The sequence below is a fragment of the Numida meleagris genome, chromosome 11, assembly GCF_002078875.1.
Source record: "Numida meleagris isolate 19003 breed g44 Domestic line chromosome 11, NumMel1.0, whole genome shotgun sequence".
In the NCBI taxonomy this organism is placed as follows: Eukaryota; Metazoa; Chordata; class Aves; order Galliformes; family Numididae; genus Numida; species Numida meleagris.
In genome coordinates, this window is record NC_034419.1 from 532,665 (window position 1) to 549,646 (window position 16,982).

The following is a 16,982-nucleotide window of genomic DNA, read 5'->3' on the forward strand; positions in this document are numbered from 1 at the left end:
GCTCACACATCATGTCTTCCAGATCCTCCAAATTAACAGAACCAGACCTGACCACAGTAGTACACTCCAGTAATACCGCTGCTCGTGCTGCAGCCAGGGAATCACAACAAGCTTTGTTCACTGCAGAGAGTGAGAAACAATTAATCCTTGGCCTGTGCTCACTGTTGATTAAGAATGAGCAGAATTAGCTGAAGGTGGAGTAAGGAGGAGCAGGCAAGGTGCCTGTGTTAAGGTTGTGGTGCCTGTGCATTCTGCTGAATCCAGCCTGTCCCATGCTGGGTTCAGCAGAACAGGAATTTCCAGGAAATTCCTCTGTGAAGGCCAGGCCTGAGATATTGTCTGTGAGAGTCAGAGAGGTGTTCACCACTGTTAATTGTTGGGCATCTTCTGGTGGATCTGAATGTTGGGAGAACTTGCTCAAGCTGTCTCAGCATGAACGTTGGAAGTGGAGCTCTGCAAAATCCCCAGCCACTTATTTTCCTTGCTTTGAGGCAGGTGCAGCAGAATTATCCCAGGCCCAGTGCCTGTGTGTAACTCCCTGGCGGGTCACTGGGTATTGTTGCAGATATTATTGGCAGTCCTTTCTCCTCCCCATCCTTCTGTCTCACCTCCATCCCTAGCCACCTCCCTCCCTCTCTTTCCTGTTCTCACCCTCCCTCTGTCATTCCCTGTTGCGCTCCCCCTCTTCCCCACTCTTTTCCCCATGCCTTTCACCTCCTCTTTTCTCATTTCTGCATCCTCTTTCTTATGCACTATTTCTCCCCCACTTCCCTCCGTTTCACCCTCATCCCCCTTCTCTTTCTCCACCCTTTCCCCCTGCTCATGCTCCCTCCTTTATCACAGATACTATTGTTAGAATGAAAGGGCAGCAAGAGGAAGCCTCCACGTGCCTCCTTTCATGCTGGGCGTGCTGTAGAGGAATAGTGTTCACTTTGGCTCCTTTGTGAACTTCCTCAGTTCAGGGTCAGATGCAGTTGCTCTCTGCAGCAAGAATAGCAGAGGGGAGGGTTACCGTGCAGATATAACCAAACAGCACTGGCTTGTTTTGTTTCTACAGGAACTAACGCCATTGCCAAAAGAATGTGTCTATATCCATGATCCGCAAGGCCTGAATGTCCTGAAGAGGGGGTGTGCTCGGTACTGCAATCAGACCGTTGTGGTGAGTGTGATGTCCCACCAGTGCATGAGGCCCACCGTGCAGTCTGGCTGCCCACCCCCCTTTGGTAGGTGAGGAGCAGAACGCAGCACTAGCCTGCTGTGAACATCAGAAAGCTCAGTTCAGCTCCAGTACAACAAATAAGTATGATAAAGCACACCAGTTTCAGCCAGCCAAGCTGGAGGGAGCCATGGGACAAATGATAGAGCGTTCTCCAAGTGCCCTGTTTTAACCATGTCTCCCAGAGGAAGCAGAGCACAGTGAAAGTGCCATAAGCTGCGAAGTGATTGCATCCTGTTTACAAAGCACTGTCAGATGGGTCAGAAAAGTAGCTCTCATAGAGTTTACAGACCTCACATTTGACTGCAGCTCCTGAGCTGTCCCAGTGCCAACTATACAGAACAATTTGTGGGTGTCCCGTTAAACAGTGGCCAGATGTTTGTCTTGTGATTCCTCTTTTGTTGGTCATTGTGACAAGTTTGCAATCCAGGACTGCTACCTCCCTCCAAAAGAAGTACTGAGAGACGATAAAGGAGGAGCAAGTAGGACAGTATTGTTTGTGAAATAGAGAAGCATGGGCATAAAAAAGTCATAAAAAATAAAACAAAAAACAAACAGAAAATAGTGGTTTATGTTTAAAAGAATTGGCTACAATCAGAAAGAGAGGTATCTTTAGAGTGTATTTTCAGAATTAAAGCTTTTTTTTTTTCTTTATGTTTGAACTTGATGATCTTGAAGGTCTTTCCCAATCTTAATGATTCTATGGATCTAAGTATGAGTGTTCTTAGAAACGCAGTCTATTTTAGTATAGCCCATGACCACAGGAAGGAGGACCTGGATTTCAGAACTGTGAGAGCAGGACAGCTCCAGGCAATACATTCTATGTCACTTGATACTTTAAGGATTTTGCTTTTTTCTCAGAAACCTGGGTGCTGCGAAGGATTCTTTGGTCCAGACTGCACGCCGTGCCCAGGGGGATATACCAACCCATGCTATGGCCGGGGAAATGTAAGTATGAAAGATCCTGCTGTGCTGCAATGAGCAGTTGAATCAGGGTGGTTAGACAGGGTAGTTTGCTTATTTCTTTTAGAATGGCAATGTAGGGTATTTTTTCTTTATGGTAACAGTTGTTCTAGATAAGCATAATTCAGGATTTATGCTCCAGGGCTAAGCTCAAAGCATTGGCCACAGAACATCCAAAGAGGATGGCATGCACTCATCAGTGGGCATTAGCTCTTAAGCTCTAATGTGAATCATATAATGACTTTTGCAGGCAGCATTGACTAAGTGGGATTTTGTATTACTGCCACCACTCTTCAAAGTCCTATTTTTTACTGCAACTGTCAAAAGTGTTTTTGATAAATATCAGTACCTTGACTTTGCCTTGGTTCACTGAGTTTCCGTGTCTTTTGCCTTTTGTTTCTTTCCAGTGCAGCGATGGCATAGACGGGAATGGCAACTGCCAGTGTTTTGAAGGTTTCAAAGGAATAGCTTGCCACATCTGTTCAAACCCAAACAAACATGGCGAGAACTGTGATGAAGGTTGGTAATTCTGAGAGAGAGACTAGAAGAAAATGTGGGGCAAAGGTAGAGAGCAGGTTTGTGTATCTGCAAGACCAGCACTGTGAAAGAAGTGATGGAAATGTCATTGCAAGCGTCCCATCAAACAGCACTAGAGAAGATACGTCCAATATGACAGTGGTAATACAGGTCTTGGATACTGGACAAATTTAGGTGTGCAAATTTTGTGCAGATCTCTCCTGCTAGAAAGAAAAGACATTTTCCTTTCCCAATTAACAAGGATCTTGTGTTTGACTGTTTAAATTTGAGCCCTTCTTTAGAAGCATATAAATCTCTCGGACCCAGGCAGTCCCAGGACCTGTTCCCTGGCCATGTTTTGACAGAAGTCTCTCAGCTGGCACAACCTCTGTTAACAACTGGGATGATCATTTGATGTCACAAGAGATTGTGAAGGAGAGATGGGAATCTACAAAACACCATCAGTGTGATGGCTTCTGGACATTTGACAGTTACTGATCTTTCTCCGTGTCCTTGACAGATTGTGGCTGTATCCATGGTGTGTGTGACAACAGGCCTGGAAGTGGGGGTGTGTGTCAGTCCTGGTCCTGTAAGGAAGGCTACACCGGGAAATTCTGTGACAAGACCTCCAAGAACTGTGGCCCGAGTGGGCTGACCCAGTACTGCCATCAGAATGCTGTCTGCAGCCTCAATGATACAGCAAGGTCAGTCTTTCTGGCACACGCATTCAGGTGGGTGTGTTGTCACTGTATAGACATACAGAGGCTGTGAGTCTGCCAACTCTGCAGTTGTGTGTGTATCTCTGTGTACATGTTGCAGAGTTGCCCAAGTGATGCAGCCAACATGCGACATTAGAGATCAAGTTAGGTTCTTGCTTGCTTGCAGAGCTCAAACTGCATTTTGCTCTCTGCTGTCTTAAGAGGGTTGTACTATCTGTATACCTTTTGTGCTTACATTTTTAAGGTGTATCTGCATGGATGGATATGAAGGTGATGGGTTTTCCTGCCAGCCCATTGACCTGTGCAGCCAGCCAGAACGAGGAGGCTGCTCTCTGAATGTAAGTGGGGTTGGACTATCGAAGTGTGCAGAAAGAGCACTGAACAGTCAGAGCAGGAATCCAGGACTCTCAGATTTGTTATGCACTGGTCTTGAGCCTATATTTCCTTATCTGTAAGGTGGGACGTAGTAACAGTTACCTCAACACAGTCATTGTAAAGAGGTCAATCATTTGGTTGGTGGCCAAATGCAACACCCCAGGAAGGAGCTGGCTGGTTGTCCACATGTTTTGGCAGCCACAGAGATAAGCTGCACAGGTTTTTGTTTTGCATTCCCTTTCCCCTCGTGCTCTCTTAATATGTGTTCAGGCTGTAGCTTGGCTGTGAGTTCCAACTTGGATTTCTAGTAACCTCCAAAACTGCATAATCATGCTTAGTAAAGAGCTGTGGTTCTGTACAATGGAAACAACCCCCCAATGGTCAGATCTCATTGTGATTTTGATCCCTCAGTAAGAGGAACACATAGAAGGAAATAGTATGGCAGTGGGTACACAGTAAATCTTTGCAGATAGAGAGCTGCAGCCATTGTTGCCTACGTGACTGGGCAGAAAATTGCGCTCCTCCTCTCCAGGGAGTATTTTTTCTGTAAAGGAAGAGCCTTATGGGATAGCAGGGAATGCCCCAGGAGTTCTGAGCCACCTTAAACACAAGTGTCCACCTTTCTGAAAACATGCAATGTTTCCAGAATCACTAGTATGGTATCATCTAGGCCATTTCCAGATAAGATGCTCTAACCCCCACCCCTGTGCTGCAGTCAGAGCTGATCATTCAGAAACTCTCCTCAGTCTGATGAAAGAGATTTGTCTCTGTATTTGCACTACACTCCTTCCTCTCCTCTGCTGAGTGTAATGCTTTTCTCTTCCTTCTCCTGCAGGCCCTGTGCACCAGTACTGGCCCTGGCAATGCTACCTGCCAGTGCAACGTGGGCTGGACTGGAGATGGGAAGGCCTGTGTGGCTATAGACAACTGCATGCAGGAGAGCAGAGGGAACTGTCACATCAATGCTGACTGCATTTATATCGGCCCTGGTCAGGTATGGGCTATGCTAAGCGGACTGATGGTGGACGTATGTTTCCTAAGCTGCTTTGTGGGATTGCAGGAGGTAGAAACTGGGCTGGCCAGCAGCAAAGCCTGCTTGTTTGCTGCCAGAAACACCAGCTCCTGCTAGACCTTCACAGGCTACTTGTGCGTGGTGGGGGGCACTGGTCTGTTGAGACTGCTACACTACTCAGACAGTTCTATGCAGCAAAGGGAAGAGACTACAACTTCATAACAAGGCATTGGTTGCTGGGCCCAACTTGTTACCAGATCACAGATTTGTCTTGGGGCAGTGATAAAATGTACAGAAAATCACATGTGGTTGTTTGAATAGTCAGTGAAGGAAGCCAGGCTGAGACTGGGGCGTCTTGATGTTGGAGGAAGTTGCGTGGGAGAGGTCGTTTCTCAGGGTGCTGCTTTTCCCCACTGTGCAAAGAGAGCATTGGACCACAGGATGAGAAAATGTGCCAGGTCTTCAGCAAAACACAGCTCTTATAGCTGCCTCATATGCTGGAAGCTTTGAAATGAACTCTCTCCTCATTCTGTTCAGAAAGTCTGCGTTGTTCTCTGAAAAGCTGGAAACAGATGGAAACTGTTATTCCCAAGTGATCCTCTCACTGCCAATCAGTGCAACAGATCAGTGCACTTGAGTAACCATGCAGCTGTAATAGATTATGATGCCTTGCTAAGGAACTATCTCTGCATTTTCAGCTCATGAGGAAGAAAACTTAGGAAAATCAATTAAGAATAGATTTTGCTGCCTGATTACTATTTTGGGTTGCAAATGAAAATGCTCTGATAGATCTGAAGTGTCTCTTTCCTGCAGAGTAAGTGTGTCTGCAAGAGAGGTTATGCTGGTGATGGCCACAACTGCGATGCAATCAACCCATGCCTCATGGACAATGGTGGTTGCCATGACTTGGTGAGTAGCTGAAGAGTTATCCCTAGGCTAGCATGGCAGTGAAGGTTCCTCTGTTCCCTGTCGCTATTGTTTCCAGCGATGGCATCCAGAGTATTGCAAGAATCGATGTTGCATCATCCTACTGGCATGCCTCTGAGATGTTATAAAGATTTGACCTCTGATCTACCTAGGGAGATCCTCTGATTTTTGTGAGTTCACACAACCCAAAGCCATCAACTAGGCCTTGCTGCCTAAGTTACAAACTCAGTGGCAAGTAAAGGCAACAGGAGGAATGTGTTCATGTGTGCTCCTCTAGTCCAGGCTGTGGGAGGCCAGTGTTTGATTCCTAGGTCAGTGTAACACTGCATAGCCCGTGTTTGCTCTCCAGTTTCTCCTTTTGTTGTGTTTGCAGGCCATGTGTGTACCCCTTGGAGGAGGGGAGAGGTCTTGTGCCTGCCCGGAAGGCTATGTTGGAGATGGCATGACATGCTATGGGGATGTCCTGAAAGTGAGTAAAGAGTAAAAATCGGAGGTCTTTTTGAGGACAGGGAGAAATGGATCACCTCTCCTCTCCCTTTTCTTTTCTCTGTTACCTGAGCTGACTTCTCCCAGCGCCAGATAGCACAGCGTATGTTCGTCCAAGAGCACAGAGACACCAGTGGTACCAAGGCCAATGAGTTCAATAAATCATTGGCAGTACTTCCCAAGCTGTTTCACCCCTGTCTGTCCTGTGCAATATTCTCTGTTGCTCGGAAAATTTTTCAGGTCAGAGTTAGCTAGGCAATTAGAAATATCAAAGGCTGTTGTGGATTCAATCCCCACCCCTGGTAAGCAGCAGCAATTGCAAACAACTTGAAAAGAATTTACTTATTTAGGAATATATATTTTTCAATGGCTAGAATATACATATTTTTAATGGCTAGGGTTTGGCTTTAGGAGCGCCCATCCCTCCCCACAATACAAGGTGCAGTTAAGGTTGTGAGGTGAGAAAAGAACGCCACAGCCATTACTGATGGATGGACTCCTGTCCCCTGCCCTGGGACTCCCAGTCCTGCAGCTCTGGTGCTCGGTGGAGGTAACCCTTCTGTTGTTTCTCTTTGGAAGGAGCTGGCCAGGAGTTCCCACTTTGCCGCCTTTTATGACTGGGTTAAGGTAAGAACGGCCATGGGATGCCCACATGGGTAAGTTCTGTGGAAGTGAAGTTGCTGTGAACACTGCTGTTATAGGAAGAGCAACTCCAATTTTCCTTTTCATTGGAGAAAAACAAAACAGCAGTGAAGGTGAAATTGTTACAGTGTAGCATGTAGAAAACTTTGGATTTTATGATGGAGTGAGAGTCATTGGGTGTTTTTTGAAGGCCTCATTTCTAGCCCAGGAGGAAGCTGTGGCTGTGATATACAGAGTTCTCATGATTATATCATCTGTAACCCCTGGCTATAGTAAAGTAGCTGCCCTGATTTCAGTGGGACAGAGTGGATTTTTCTTCATAGTTGCTGGTTTGGCTTTGGTAACAAAACCAGTGTTGATCACATACCGATGTTCAAGTTGCTGCTGAGCAGTGCTGCACAGAGCCAAGGATGTTTCAGCTTATTCTGCCCTGCCAGCAAGGGGCCATGGGGCACCAGGAGCTGGGAGGGGACAGAACCAGGACAGCTGGCCTGAACTGGCCAAAGGGATATCCTATTCTGTATGGCATCGTGTGAAAAAAACACTCTAAAACTGAGAGGAGTTGGTCAGGAAGGAGCTGCTGCTCAGGTACTGGCTAGGCACTGATCAGTGAGTGGTGAGCTTGTGCATCACTTATTTTGTAAACACATATTATACTGTTAGCATTACTGTTATTATTTTCCTTTTCTGTCTTAGTAAACAGTTTCTAACTCACAAGTTCTACTGTGCTGGCTTTTTTCCCTATTCTCTCCCCCATCCCACTGGGAGCAGGGGCTGAGCGGTGACTGTGGTGCTGAGATGCTGCTGGGTCAAAGCACAGCTGCAGCACAGAAGGAAAAGAAAAAGGAATAGTGTACCAACAGCTGCTTTTCAAAAGATCAAACTTTGAGAAGTGAGGCTGTATATTTACTCCTTTTCTTTCTACTGGCTCCCCATTCCCAGTGGAGCCGCAGCAAGGCTGTGAAAACACGCTGTGATGTATGGTGTCTCACTGAGCCTTTGTTCAGCTGTATGCACAGCTTTTGCTAGGGATAATTTTGGTCCCTCCTCTAAAAGTGATGTTCAGTGTTCAGAAAGAATTTATGGATTTGACTGAAGGGATTTGAAAAGTAATTGAAATGTGGAAGTAGAGCTTAATGCAGCAGATGTCCCCTTGGCAAACAGGTGTCAGGTGTTTTGGCTAAACGACTGTTTGATTGCCAGCAGCACTTGTTCCCCGTGGCAGGAGAGCCTGCTCCGCAAACACTGTCTTTCTGCATGTCCATCTCACAGGACTGCAAAAGCAGGGTGGGTGTTGGTTATATTTTGTGGAACAGATGTGGCACTGGCACATCTTATTTGTTCATCTTTGTGCTTTTGACAACAGAAATCGCTCTTCAGCATCCCAACAGGAACCAATGTCACTGTCCTGGTGCCATCAGAGGAAGCTATCAAAAGCTTGAACAGGAGTGAGAAAGATTTCTGGCTGACCCCCTACATGCTGCCATTTTTAGTCAGGTACAAGGAGAGTCTTGCCTTTGCTTTCCTATGCCCAACAACGGTAACAAAATTGTACATGCTCAATAAAGAATTATAGTGAGATAAATACAGAAACATGGTTAAATATATAGCAGGTAAATAATATAGTAGGCATTTGGAATGTAACAGAGCTCAGGCAATTGGAAGTGGATTTATTTTTCGTGTATGTGCAGGGAGAGATTTTCCCTGTCATGGATGTGGATGGTATCTGGCCAAGTAATTCCTTGTCATTCTCATCACATACTTACCTACTTTGTGTGAGAGATGCACGAATGTTGGGTGAGGTGACCTGATCTCCCTCACTGAACAGCACCCTCACCATTTCTTTATCTGCCTGCATTCCCTTCAGGGCCCACTTTCTTGAAGGTATCTTCACTGATGAACAGCTCAAAAAGTACGACAGGCCAGAATTACCCACCCTCAACCCACGGACCAGATGGCAGATAAACACTGCGAGTGGTGTAAGAGTTTCTTCTATAATGAGCATGTGCCAGCATCAAATTAAATCACTCAAGAACTGCTGTAACCACTGGAGAACCTGGCTGGGTCACTGGTGTCTTCCAACGGAGGAATGTTTTAAAAATTGCACCCAGATTAATTGTATGCAGCCTTGAACAAACACTATGTCTGGTTTGAATGTGCCTGGTGATTTCTGATGCTTCTGCTTCTCTCTCTGATACTTTTGCAGGTGTTCACCATTCAGAATGCAAGTGTAGTTGTCAGTGACATCCCTGCCAGCAATGGCATTATTCATATACTCAGCAAGGTACGTTGGTATATGTCACACTGGGAAGTACAGTTCTAGCAAGTTGGTGTTGCAACATCTGCAATGGAGGCAAGGAATAATATATATATATATATAGACAGTTAGAAAAAACAATAGTGACAAAAATACACTTGATTATCACAAGGTCCTGACAGATGTTTCCTGTATACTGGTGTTTTAAGTATATATCTCTGGGACAAGTGGGAAGGGAGTTCCTCTTCTCTTGCCTTATAGAAGAAGAGTTAAGACTTGCAGAATTGTGCTAAATGAGGCCATTTCTCCTTGTTTTTCTTGCAAGCAGGGCAGAAATTATATCCCTCAGACTCTCTTGCCTGAACTTGCTGATGAGCTTGTTTTTTTCTGCAGGTTTTGTTGCCGCCTTTAGGAGACATCCCACCCAGTCCTCCAGGGCTGCAGAAACAGCTCGATGCAGTTGCCTCATTCAGCACATTCAAGAAGGTGCTAGAGGTAAGCAGATCTGTTGTGGTTGTCAGAACAGATGCCAGCAGGTGCCCAACTTACCCTTTGCAGGTGCTACTAAACTTGGACCAACCAGTGAGTAAAGTAAGACCATCTGTTTCCTACCATCCCAAAGTGATCTTCTAGGGAAGGTCTTTTCAGTGGCCAAAGGACTGTATACTTACAGCTAGGTCCCTATATCATCTTATTACAATGGAAGATGACCTGTCTACTGCAGGCATTCATATGCTTGAACGAGGCAAAGAAGCCTAGAAGAAAAGGAAGGCTTGTTAATAATCAAGGAACTACAATTAGGTCATCCAAGAGGATGTTAAGGGAAAGAAAGGCTTGTTCATAATCAAGAAACTGCGCTTAGGTTGGTCCAGGGAGCAAGCAATTAGACAGATGTGACTGTATAGAAGTTGTATCCCCATTTTTCAAGCATTTCCTCTAGTGCTATTGCCTTTGTAATTTATTTCACATGCAGCCTGGCTTTCATAAGTACAGCTGTAATTGCTAATATCAGTGTGTGGACTTTTTTAGCAATACCAGCTCATAGGAAAACTCGAGTCCTCTGAAAAATACACGGTCTTCATTCCTGGAAATAATTCCATTGAGGAGTACTGCCATGCTGCCAATGTGACTCAGTTGGTAAGCTCACTGCTTGCTTGCAGTTCGAACATATACTGCGGTATTTGCAGGGACACACGTACTGTCAGATCATAAACTTGAGCTCAGAAAGATTTGAGTATGGAGAGAAGGAGCGTATCTGATGCTATAAGCTAGGAGAAATGTGGCAGAGAGAAATGAGAGGGAGGGTTTCCTGTGATGTTACAATGGGATCTGAAAAGTCAGATCTGAAATCTGACTTTTCAAAATCTGAAAATTTATGAGTAAATTTGCATATGATGGATGGCACAAAGTATTCCTCTTTCTGTCTGGCCACGGTATGTATGTGCCAATTTTGAACCTTTTGAAAGGCTCCAAAAAACTTTTGTGGCTTCATCCAGTGAAAGAACCACCAAGATGTGAGCAGTCCTCATGTTATCAGTAGTTACTATGCACTGTGGACTTAATCAGCTATTAGAGACTGCTAAGAAACTCTTCCATGCCATACCTTTGACTGAACTGCAGTCTAGGAAGTCAAGAGTCCTATCATTTGATTTGATTTGATTTTACTTTTTGTTTTTGTTCTTTTTTTTTTTTTGTGGATTTAGGACAATGAGACAGTGCAGTTCCACATTGTACTGGGAGAGAAACTCTTGCCAACAGATTTGAGAAGTGGAATCCATAAGAACAGCATGTTAGGGCTCTCCTACTGGTTAATGTTTTATCAAAACAGCACCCAGGTAAGGAGGGAAGACTGTTCTGCCTCTGATACACCCATAGCTATTTTGGACTCTCTTACAGTTCACTGACTGTGGCTGTCTGTCAGTCATCAAGCAATCCATGCAGAAGAATTGAAGATTATCATCTCAGCCCTTTCCTTCTCCTTTGCAGAAGTTTGTCAATAATATTCCTTTGGATGGAAAATTCTTTGAGACGAGGAATGGCATGTTAATCGGGGTTTCACAGGTCCTCCAGATACAGAAGAATCGTTGCACTGCCAATACCACCACTATACAAAGGGTAATTATGATTTCCAGTTTGCTGGCTATGCGTTCCCCCTACAAAATGCATGGTAGTCATGACCAAAGTCCAGCCTCCATGTTTCTTGTGGCTTGTGGCCATCTGAAGATTGTAGGGTCAGACTGAGGCAGGCCTGCATACAGGAACTTCAGGCTTGCAGACAGCCCTACCTCAGCTGAGAGGATCAGGAGGGGGATAATGTATTATCTTTTCTGCTTTGTTTACTGGTACAGTCTCATTGCCAGAGTGCAGAAATAAAATCTTGTGTGGAGCCTTTGACAGTTGCCAGGAGCTGGGGGACAGGCATCATGATTTTTCGTCTTTCAGAGTTTTGAGTCATGGAGATAAAAGCATCTTTGTCCTGTCCAGCAGCCTGTACAGCACTCTCTGTAGTCCAGGATTAGTGTCTTTGTGAGGCACAGGTAGAGGGCACGCATGTGACTTGTCCTGTTCTCTGTGCCCTAGTCAAGGTGCGGCAAATGTGAGAAGGGGATCAAATGTCCTCCAGGATCAGTTCTTGTGGTGAGTCTTTGGTTCATGTGGCATCTCACAGACTGTTTGTTGATAGTGCTTTGATGACCTTTTAAAACTCTACAGATGTCGTCTTATTACCTAAAAAATTCTGTCCTTGAGTCCTCTGTGGCTTGTTAATTAGCAAAGTTTGCAAGAGAAAGCAGAAACCAAGGGAAATGTATGCAGGAAAAACACGAATGTGAACCGTGAGACTCCTTACAGTGGTGACACCAGGCCTTTGCTTGAATTTCAGGACTGCTTTAAATCAGCAGTGTGGGGAGTTTCCCCTGATAGGGTTGAAAATCAGATTTCTTTTCGATCTCTTCCTCTTTAGACGTTATCACCAAGAGTAGGTGTGCCAATAGCAATTTCCTAGCCCAGACCATGGATGTGTTCATGGAGACTGGCTGGTTGTACCTGCAGCTTGTTTGTGAGTCAGTGACAAACATTGTCAGAGAGGAAAACAATCAAGTTTCATCTCTGTGCTGGCTGTGAATTGCCTAGCAGCCACATCTGATTATTTTTAGGCCTTATTACTCTATGCCAAAAATTTGCCAACTACTTTTTCTCAGTATTTGGGTTTACATGCATACCACAGATTTGTCAGGTAGGCAGGCCATGTGGGCAACCTCACGCCAGGCCCAGAGATGGCTCACTGCTCTCAGCCTGCGATATCCAGATTTTAGGACTGTTCCTGGATGGTAAAAAGCTTCATCCCTCTGTAAGGCAGGAGCGCTGCTATATGTATCAGAATGTATACAATCTGTCTGAGTATTGCAGCGTTTGCTATCTGTATCTGTGTTAATTATATTGGCAGGAATTTCCAGGAAGCAAGAATCTCCCTCGCTGTGAATTGCGCTCTGGGGACATAGGTTGCCATTTCACCTGTGCAAAAGTTTCTCTGGTAAGAAAAACATTTGCTTTGGATTCATTTTGATAACAGCGAGTAGGGCATCAGAAACACAGCTGTGGAAACACAGCCTGTGCTGAACTGACATCCGGGCTGAATGTGTGCCGTTGCACAGCTGAGACGGGACTCGTCTGGGCGTTGCTTTCCATCCTGGAGATAGAGGGCACCGGAGAAACACACCAACTTGCGGAAATGTCTGTGCAGTGAGGGAGTGTGGTCTGCTGCTCTGGCATTGTTACCTTGGGTTTTGCTGTAGAGGAAGAGAAGGAGTTGAGTGTTTATAGTCAGATATCCTAAGGAAATGAGGCATGACTGATGGTATTTCACTTTGCATGTGCCTTTGCAAATAACTGATGACTAATTGGAGCCAAACCAAATTGAGGAACAGGTCTCTCCGTTCCTGTGCTCTCACAAGTTCTCTGAAAACATGGGAGAAAATTCCTGAAGAGGAAATGGTAAAAGAAAGGCTTGTGTGAATTTGACCCCTGTTAGGTGTTGAAACATATCCCTGGGAAGTTTGGTGGGAGTGGAAAATTGGGAAGGGACAGAGGCAGCTGGAAATACCATGCCCACAGGCAGAGCTTCAGTTTTCCCAGCCCCCTCTGGGCACTTCTGCCTCTCTTCCTTGAATTATGTTTCTCTTCACCTGTATTGTCCAAGTAGGTCCTATCATGATTGCCTCCCTCTGTGGGTGAATGCAGAGAGAAAGCAGTGAAATGAGGCTTCTGAACTGAACCACTTCCTGGCAGAGCCTCTCTCTGCTCAACAGAGTATCACGCTGATGGGACACAGGGGATGCAGGCAGGAGATAAGCTGGATGAGCACAGGACTGAAAATTTGTGTCACCAAATGACCAGCATTGCTTAAGCAGTCATACACATCCTTTACACAAGGTCTGGGCAGCTGAGAGCCCCATTCTGGGGGAGTCACTCCACCCTACCTGCATACAGCTGCTCTTCTCACACATTGTCAGAAGTGATGTCTGTTACATAGTTAAAGGAGCAGAGTATCTTCCACAATAAAGCCATGAGCCTGGGGGACATGCTTTTGCTACTTCATCTGTGCTGCACCAGACAGCTCACCCCAACCTGCTTTTATTGGTTCACAGAAGTCTGTCTGCTGCCCCGGCTACTACGGACACATGTGTGAGATGTGCCCAGGAAAACCAGGCCAGTGGTGCTCCGGGAACGGGGAATGCCTGGATGGCATCGAGGGCAGTGGAGAGTGCCAGTGCCTGGAGGGTTTCCATGGCACTGCTTGTGAAATGTGTGAAGTGGGCCGATATGGAGCTGACTGCAAATCAGGTGACAGCAATGGCTATTGCAGCTTGTGTTCTGCTCACAAGGGGACAAAAGCGGACCCACAACCTCTGAAACAGGCCCACAGATGGTGGGCCACCAAGGAAGAGCTGTGGGAGTGAATGCTTATGGTCAGCCACTCATGGTCCCATTTTCATTCTTAAAGGAGTGACCACTGCTTTGCTGCTCATTCTGCTTCCACCCAGACTACAGGGAGTAGAGATGGTCTGTTCCTGTGTGCTGGGATCTGGCAATGAAGGAACAAGAGCCAGTGCTCCTGTAACATTTTCAGTATGGCAGCTAGAGGCATTGGATTAGGAATAGAGCAGACGCTGAAATGGCAGTGAGACTTTTGAGACCTGGTTGGCTTGACAATGACGAGCATCTATTCTTACCCCACAGAATGTGCTTGTGACAATGGCATATGCAATGATGGACTGCAAGGGGATGGGAGCTGTGACTGCTTTCCTGGGTGGAAGGGCCCAACCTGCCAAGAAAGTACGTGAATGTGACGGGGATTGTGGTGTAACGTTGTTTTGACAGAGAAATCGGAGTAATTCTCTTTAGCTGCTAGAGCAGTTCTGTGTTAGCTGAACAAGGTGACCTTGTTTTGTGACCTTATGTGTGCTTGCAACCCCCAGAAATTTTATCAGAGTGTACTAACTCATTCTTGCACGAGCCACATTTGTAGTGTGATTTCCCCAGCAGCGCATGAGCCCTAATGTTATTTGTTCTGGGTTGGCCATGACTCCTGTTATTTGCCTAAGAAAGGGGCAGTGCTTGATTTGGAACTTCCAAAGTGCCCCAGTGTGTCTGCTGGATTGCTCACGGGCTCATTGGTTTAGGTGAGGTCAGCCTATGGTCTGCATTTCTCAGCGAATCTGTCACTGTGTGTGGTAGTAGTATGTCAAAGATGGTTGTTCTTGGGATTTGGGATCATGATTATCAGTGGAGTAGGGGGAATATGACTTCCTAAATCCTATGGGATTTTAAAGGTTTGCACCCAAAGCTTGTAGTGACATCAAATGTTTGGGGAGCATTTAGGAATGGAAACTGAGAGGTGCTGTCCTATTAATCTAAACGTAAAACACAAAACAAAACCATATTTTACTTTGAATGGAGTAAATCCAAAGGTCTCAGTACATATGGAGTAACAAGATTCCAGTCCTTGCTTCATTCCTAGTGGCTTTGAGGCCCCGTCACCAGTCAGGGCATAAGCATGGCAGGGAGAATGTTTGGAAAGAGCTTTGCTGTAGATGGCAGAAACATCCTCAGTGAGTGTTGTACTGAAAATGCCAAGTCATGTTTGTGTTTTCTCTTGCAGGAATTGAGATGGACTTATGCAATAGCACTTGCCATCAGATGGCTAAGTAAGTACAGCCAAGGGACTGGGTCATTCTGAGACCCATTCTGTGCTTGGTTATGCTTTACGGAAGAGTGATTCTGTAATGTCTTGCATCATACAGGGCTTGGAGACAGTTTCTGCTCATTAATGGTGCACAAACGTCAGTCTCATTCTTGGATTTTTTTGGTGCTAAGCCCCATCCAATTTCCCTTAATGTTTTGTTTATTTGAACATAAAATCTTTCCAAACAGATTCCATGCATGTGTATGAGAGAAAACAGAGACTCCAAGCAGCTCCAAGTCTGCCCTTAGTCATGCAGCAAAGCAAACAGCCACTGACATGCCCTCTCTGTCTCTCTTACCCCCAAAAAGAAATTCTGTGGGTCGACAGGTTTCAAAGGAGCTCTTGCTGCCTTCTCCATCCATTACCTGCTCTCCCATTTTGTGGCACTGGGACACAGCCACCTGCATGGTACCATGCTGAAGCATTGGTCTGGGCAGGGTGTGAAGCCTGTGCCTGGGTGCCAGCTTCTGCAGTGGTCCCAGCTGGCTTACGGCAGCCTTTGTCAGATCTGCACCAGAACTTAGGCAATAGATCTGAGTGCCAACAGATAGTTGTCATTCAGGCCCCAATGAGCAGGGGGATCTCTTTGGACATGTCCCAGCTTATAGTTCTCCTCGGAGTCCAATCGATAAGCAAAGCACCATGTGGGGCTCTGCTGACTTGTTTGGCCCCTTACTGACGTGAATGAGACCCAGCAATGCTGCCCAGGAGCTTTGTTCAGCTCTTTGGGTGACTACCCAAAGCTGCAAGCTCATTTCTGGATGCAGCCAAATGGTTACAGCATCCCAAAGTGACCACCCAGCCAGCTACCACTCAACACCTGCCGGAGCACTCCAGAGGCTCTCCATGACCATAAGGGGAACCAGGCAGCAGGGGCAGGGAGGAAGGGGCCGAGCTACATTCAGGAGGCTCTGTGTTCTGTGAGCAATGCAGCTGCTAGGCAGTCTTGGTTTTGGGCAAACCTCCGCTGTACTGCCACGATGATGGGTCTCTTCTTCAAATGCTCTTCTTGGGTCTTGGGGTCTGCAAGACCTTTTGAATTAGCAGGGCTCTTCCTCTGCTGAGGATAATTCCCTTTGCTGCTTATCTGTGACACTTGGGAGTTGCTTATTTGGTACTGTAAAGTCAGTAACTTTGGGCATGTTTCTCCTTTGGTCACTGTGAATGCTAGCTTGCAGATACCAGGCTTGTGTAGTGTGTTTCTCACTGACCAAGCAAATCAGAAGATGTCCTCAGTGATTATTTTTCTCTGTCTTGTTTCAGCTGCCTGAATGCCTCCACGGATTCCCCACCTATGTGCTTCTGCTCTGCTGGATACACAGGGAATGGGACACACTGCACAGGTACGCCAAGCGTGGCCAGGATTTAGGGCTTGCAAACATCTGTAGAATCTGCACACATACAAAGGTATTGCAAGAGAGGGACGAAAAGACAGGAAGGTGTAGCAGGGCAGTTCTTATTTCTTATGGAGAGAAATGCACATGAATGGATTGTACTTGATCAGGTGTAACAGCAACAGTGGCAAAGCTATAGCGGTTTTGGCCATTAATCTCTGGAATATAAATGCTTGGATTCCCTAAAATGCCACACTCCTCATATCTGTTGGCCATGCTGAAATCAGGTAG

The 16,982-nt window shown here is 45.9% G+C and overlaps 1 protein-coding gene across 1 annotated transcript in view; it reads left to right on the plus strand.

Annotated features, from left to right (window-relative positions):
* Positions 1 to 16,982, plus strand: part of STAB1 (stabilin 1) — a 53,852-nt gene that overhangs the window by 24,300 nt on the left and 12,570 nt on the right. Inside the window, exons 20-41 of the mRNA XM_021409289.1 lie at positions 1,058 to 1,159; positions 2,078 to 2,164; positions 2,587 to 2,698; positions 3,216 to 3,399; positions 3,659 to 3,752; positions 4,625 to 4,783; positions 5,615 to 5,710; positions 6,102 to 6,197; positions 6,794 to 6,841; positions 8,223 to 8,353; positions 8,724 to 8,835; positions 9,063 to 9,140; positions 9,507 to 9,608; positions 10,143 to 10,250; positions 10,817 to 10,948; positions 11,100 to 11,228; positions 11,694 to 11,750; positions 12,559 to 12,645; positions 13,760 to 13,955; positions 14,352 to 14,447; positions 15,274 to 15,319; positions 16,621 to 16,700. Coding sequence (XP_021264964.1) covers positions 1,058 to 1,159; positions 2,078 to 2,164; positions 2,587 to 2,698; positions 3,216 to 3,399; positions 3,659 to 3,752; positions 4,625 to 4,783; positions 5,615 to 5,710; positions 6,102 to 6,197; positions 6,794 to 6,841; positions 8,223 to 8,353; positions 8,724 to 8,835; positions 9,063 to 9,140; positions 9,507 to 9,608; positions 10,143 to 10,250; positions 10,817 to 10,948; positions 11,100 to 11,228; positions 11,694 to 11,750; positions 12,559 to 12,645; positions 13,760 to 13,955; positions 14,352 to 14,447; positions 15,274 to 15,319; positions 16,621 to 16,700 — 2,332 coding nt within the window. The remainder of the gene's footprint in view (positions 1 to 1,057; positions 1,160 to 2,077; positions 2,165 to 2,586; positions 2,699 to 3,215; positions 3,400 to 3,658; positions 3,753 to 4,624; positions 4,784 to 5,614; positions 5,711 to 6,101; positions 6,198 to 6,793; positions 6,842 to 8,222; positions 8,354 to 8,723; positions 8,836 to 9,062; positions 9,141 to 9,506; positions 9,609 to 10,142; positions 10,251 to 10,816; positions 10,949 to 11,099; positions 11,229 to 11,693; positions 11,751 to 12,558; positions 12,646 to 13,759; positions 13,956 to 14,351; positions 14,448 to 15,273; positions 15,320 to 16,620; positions 16,701 to 16,982) is intronic.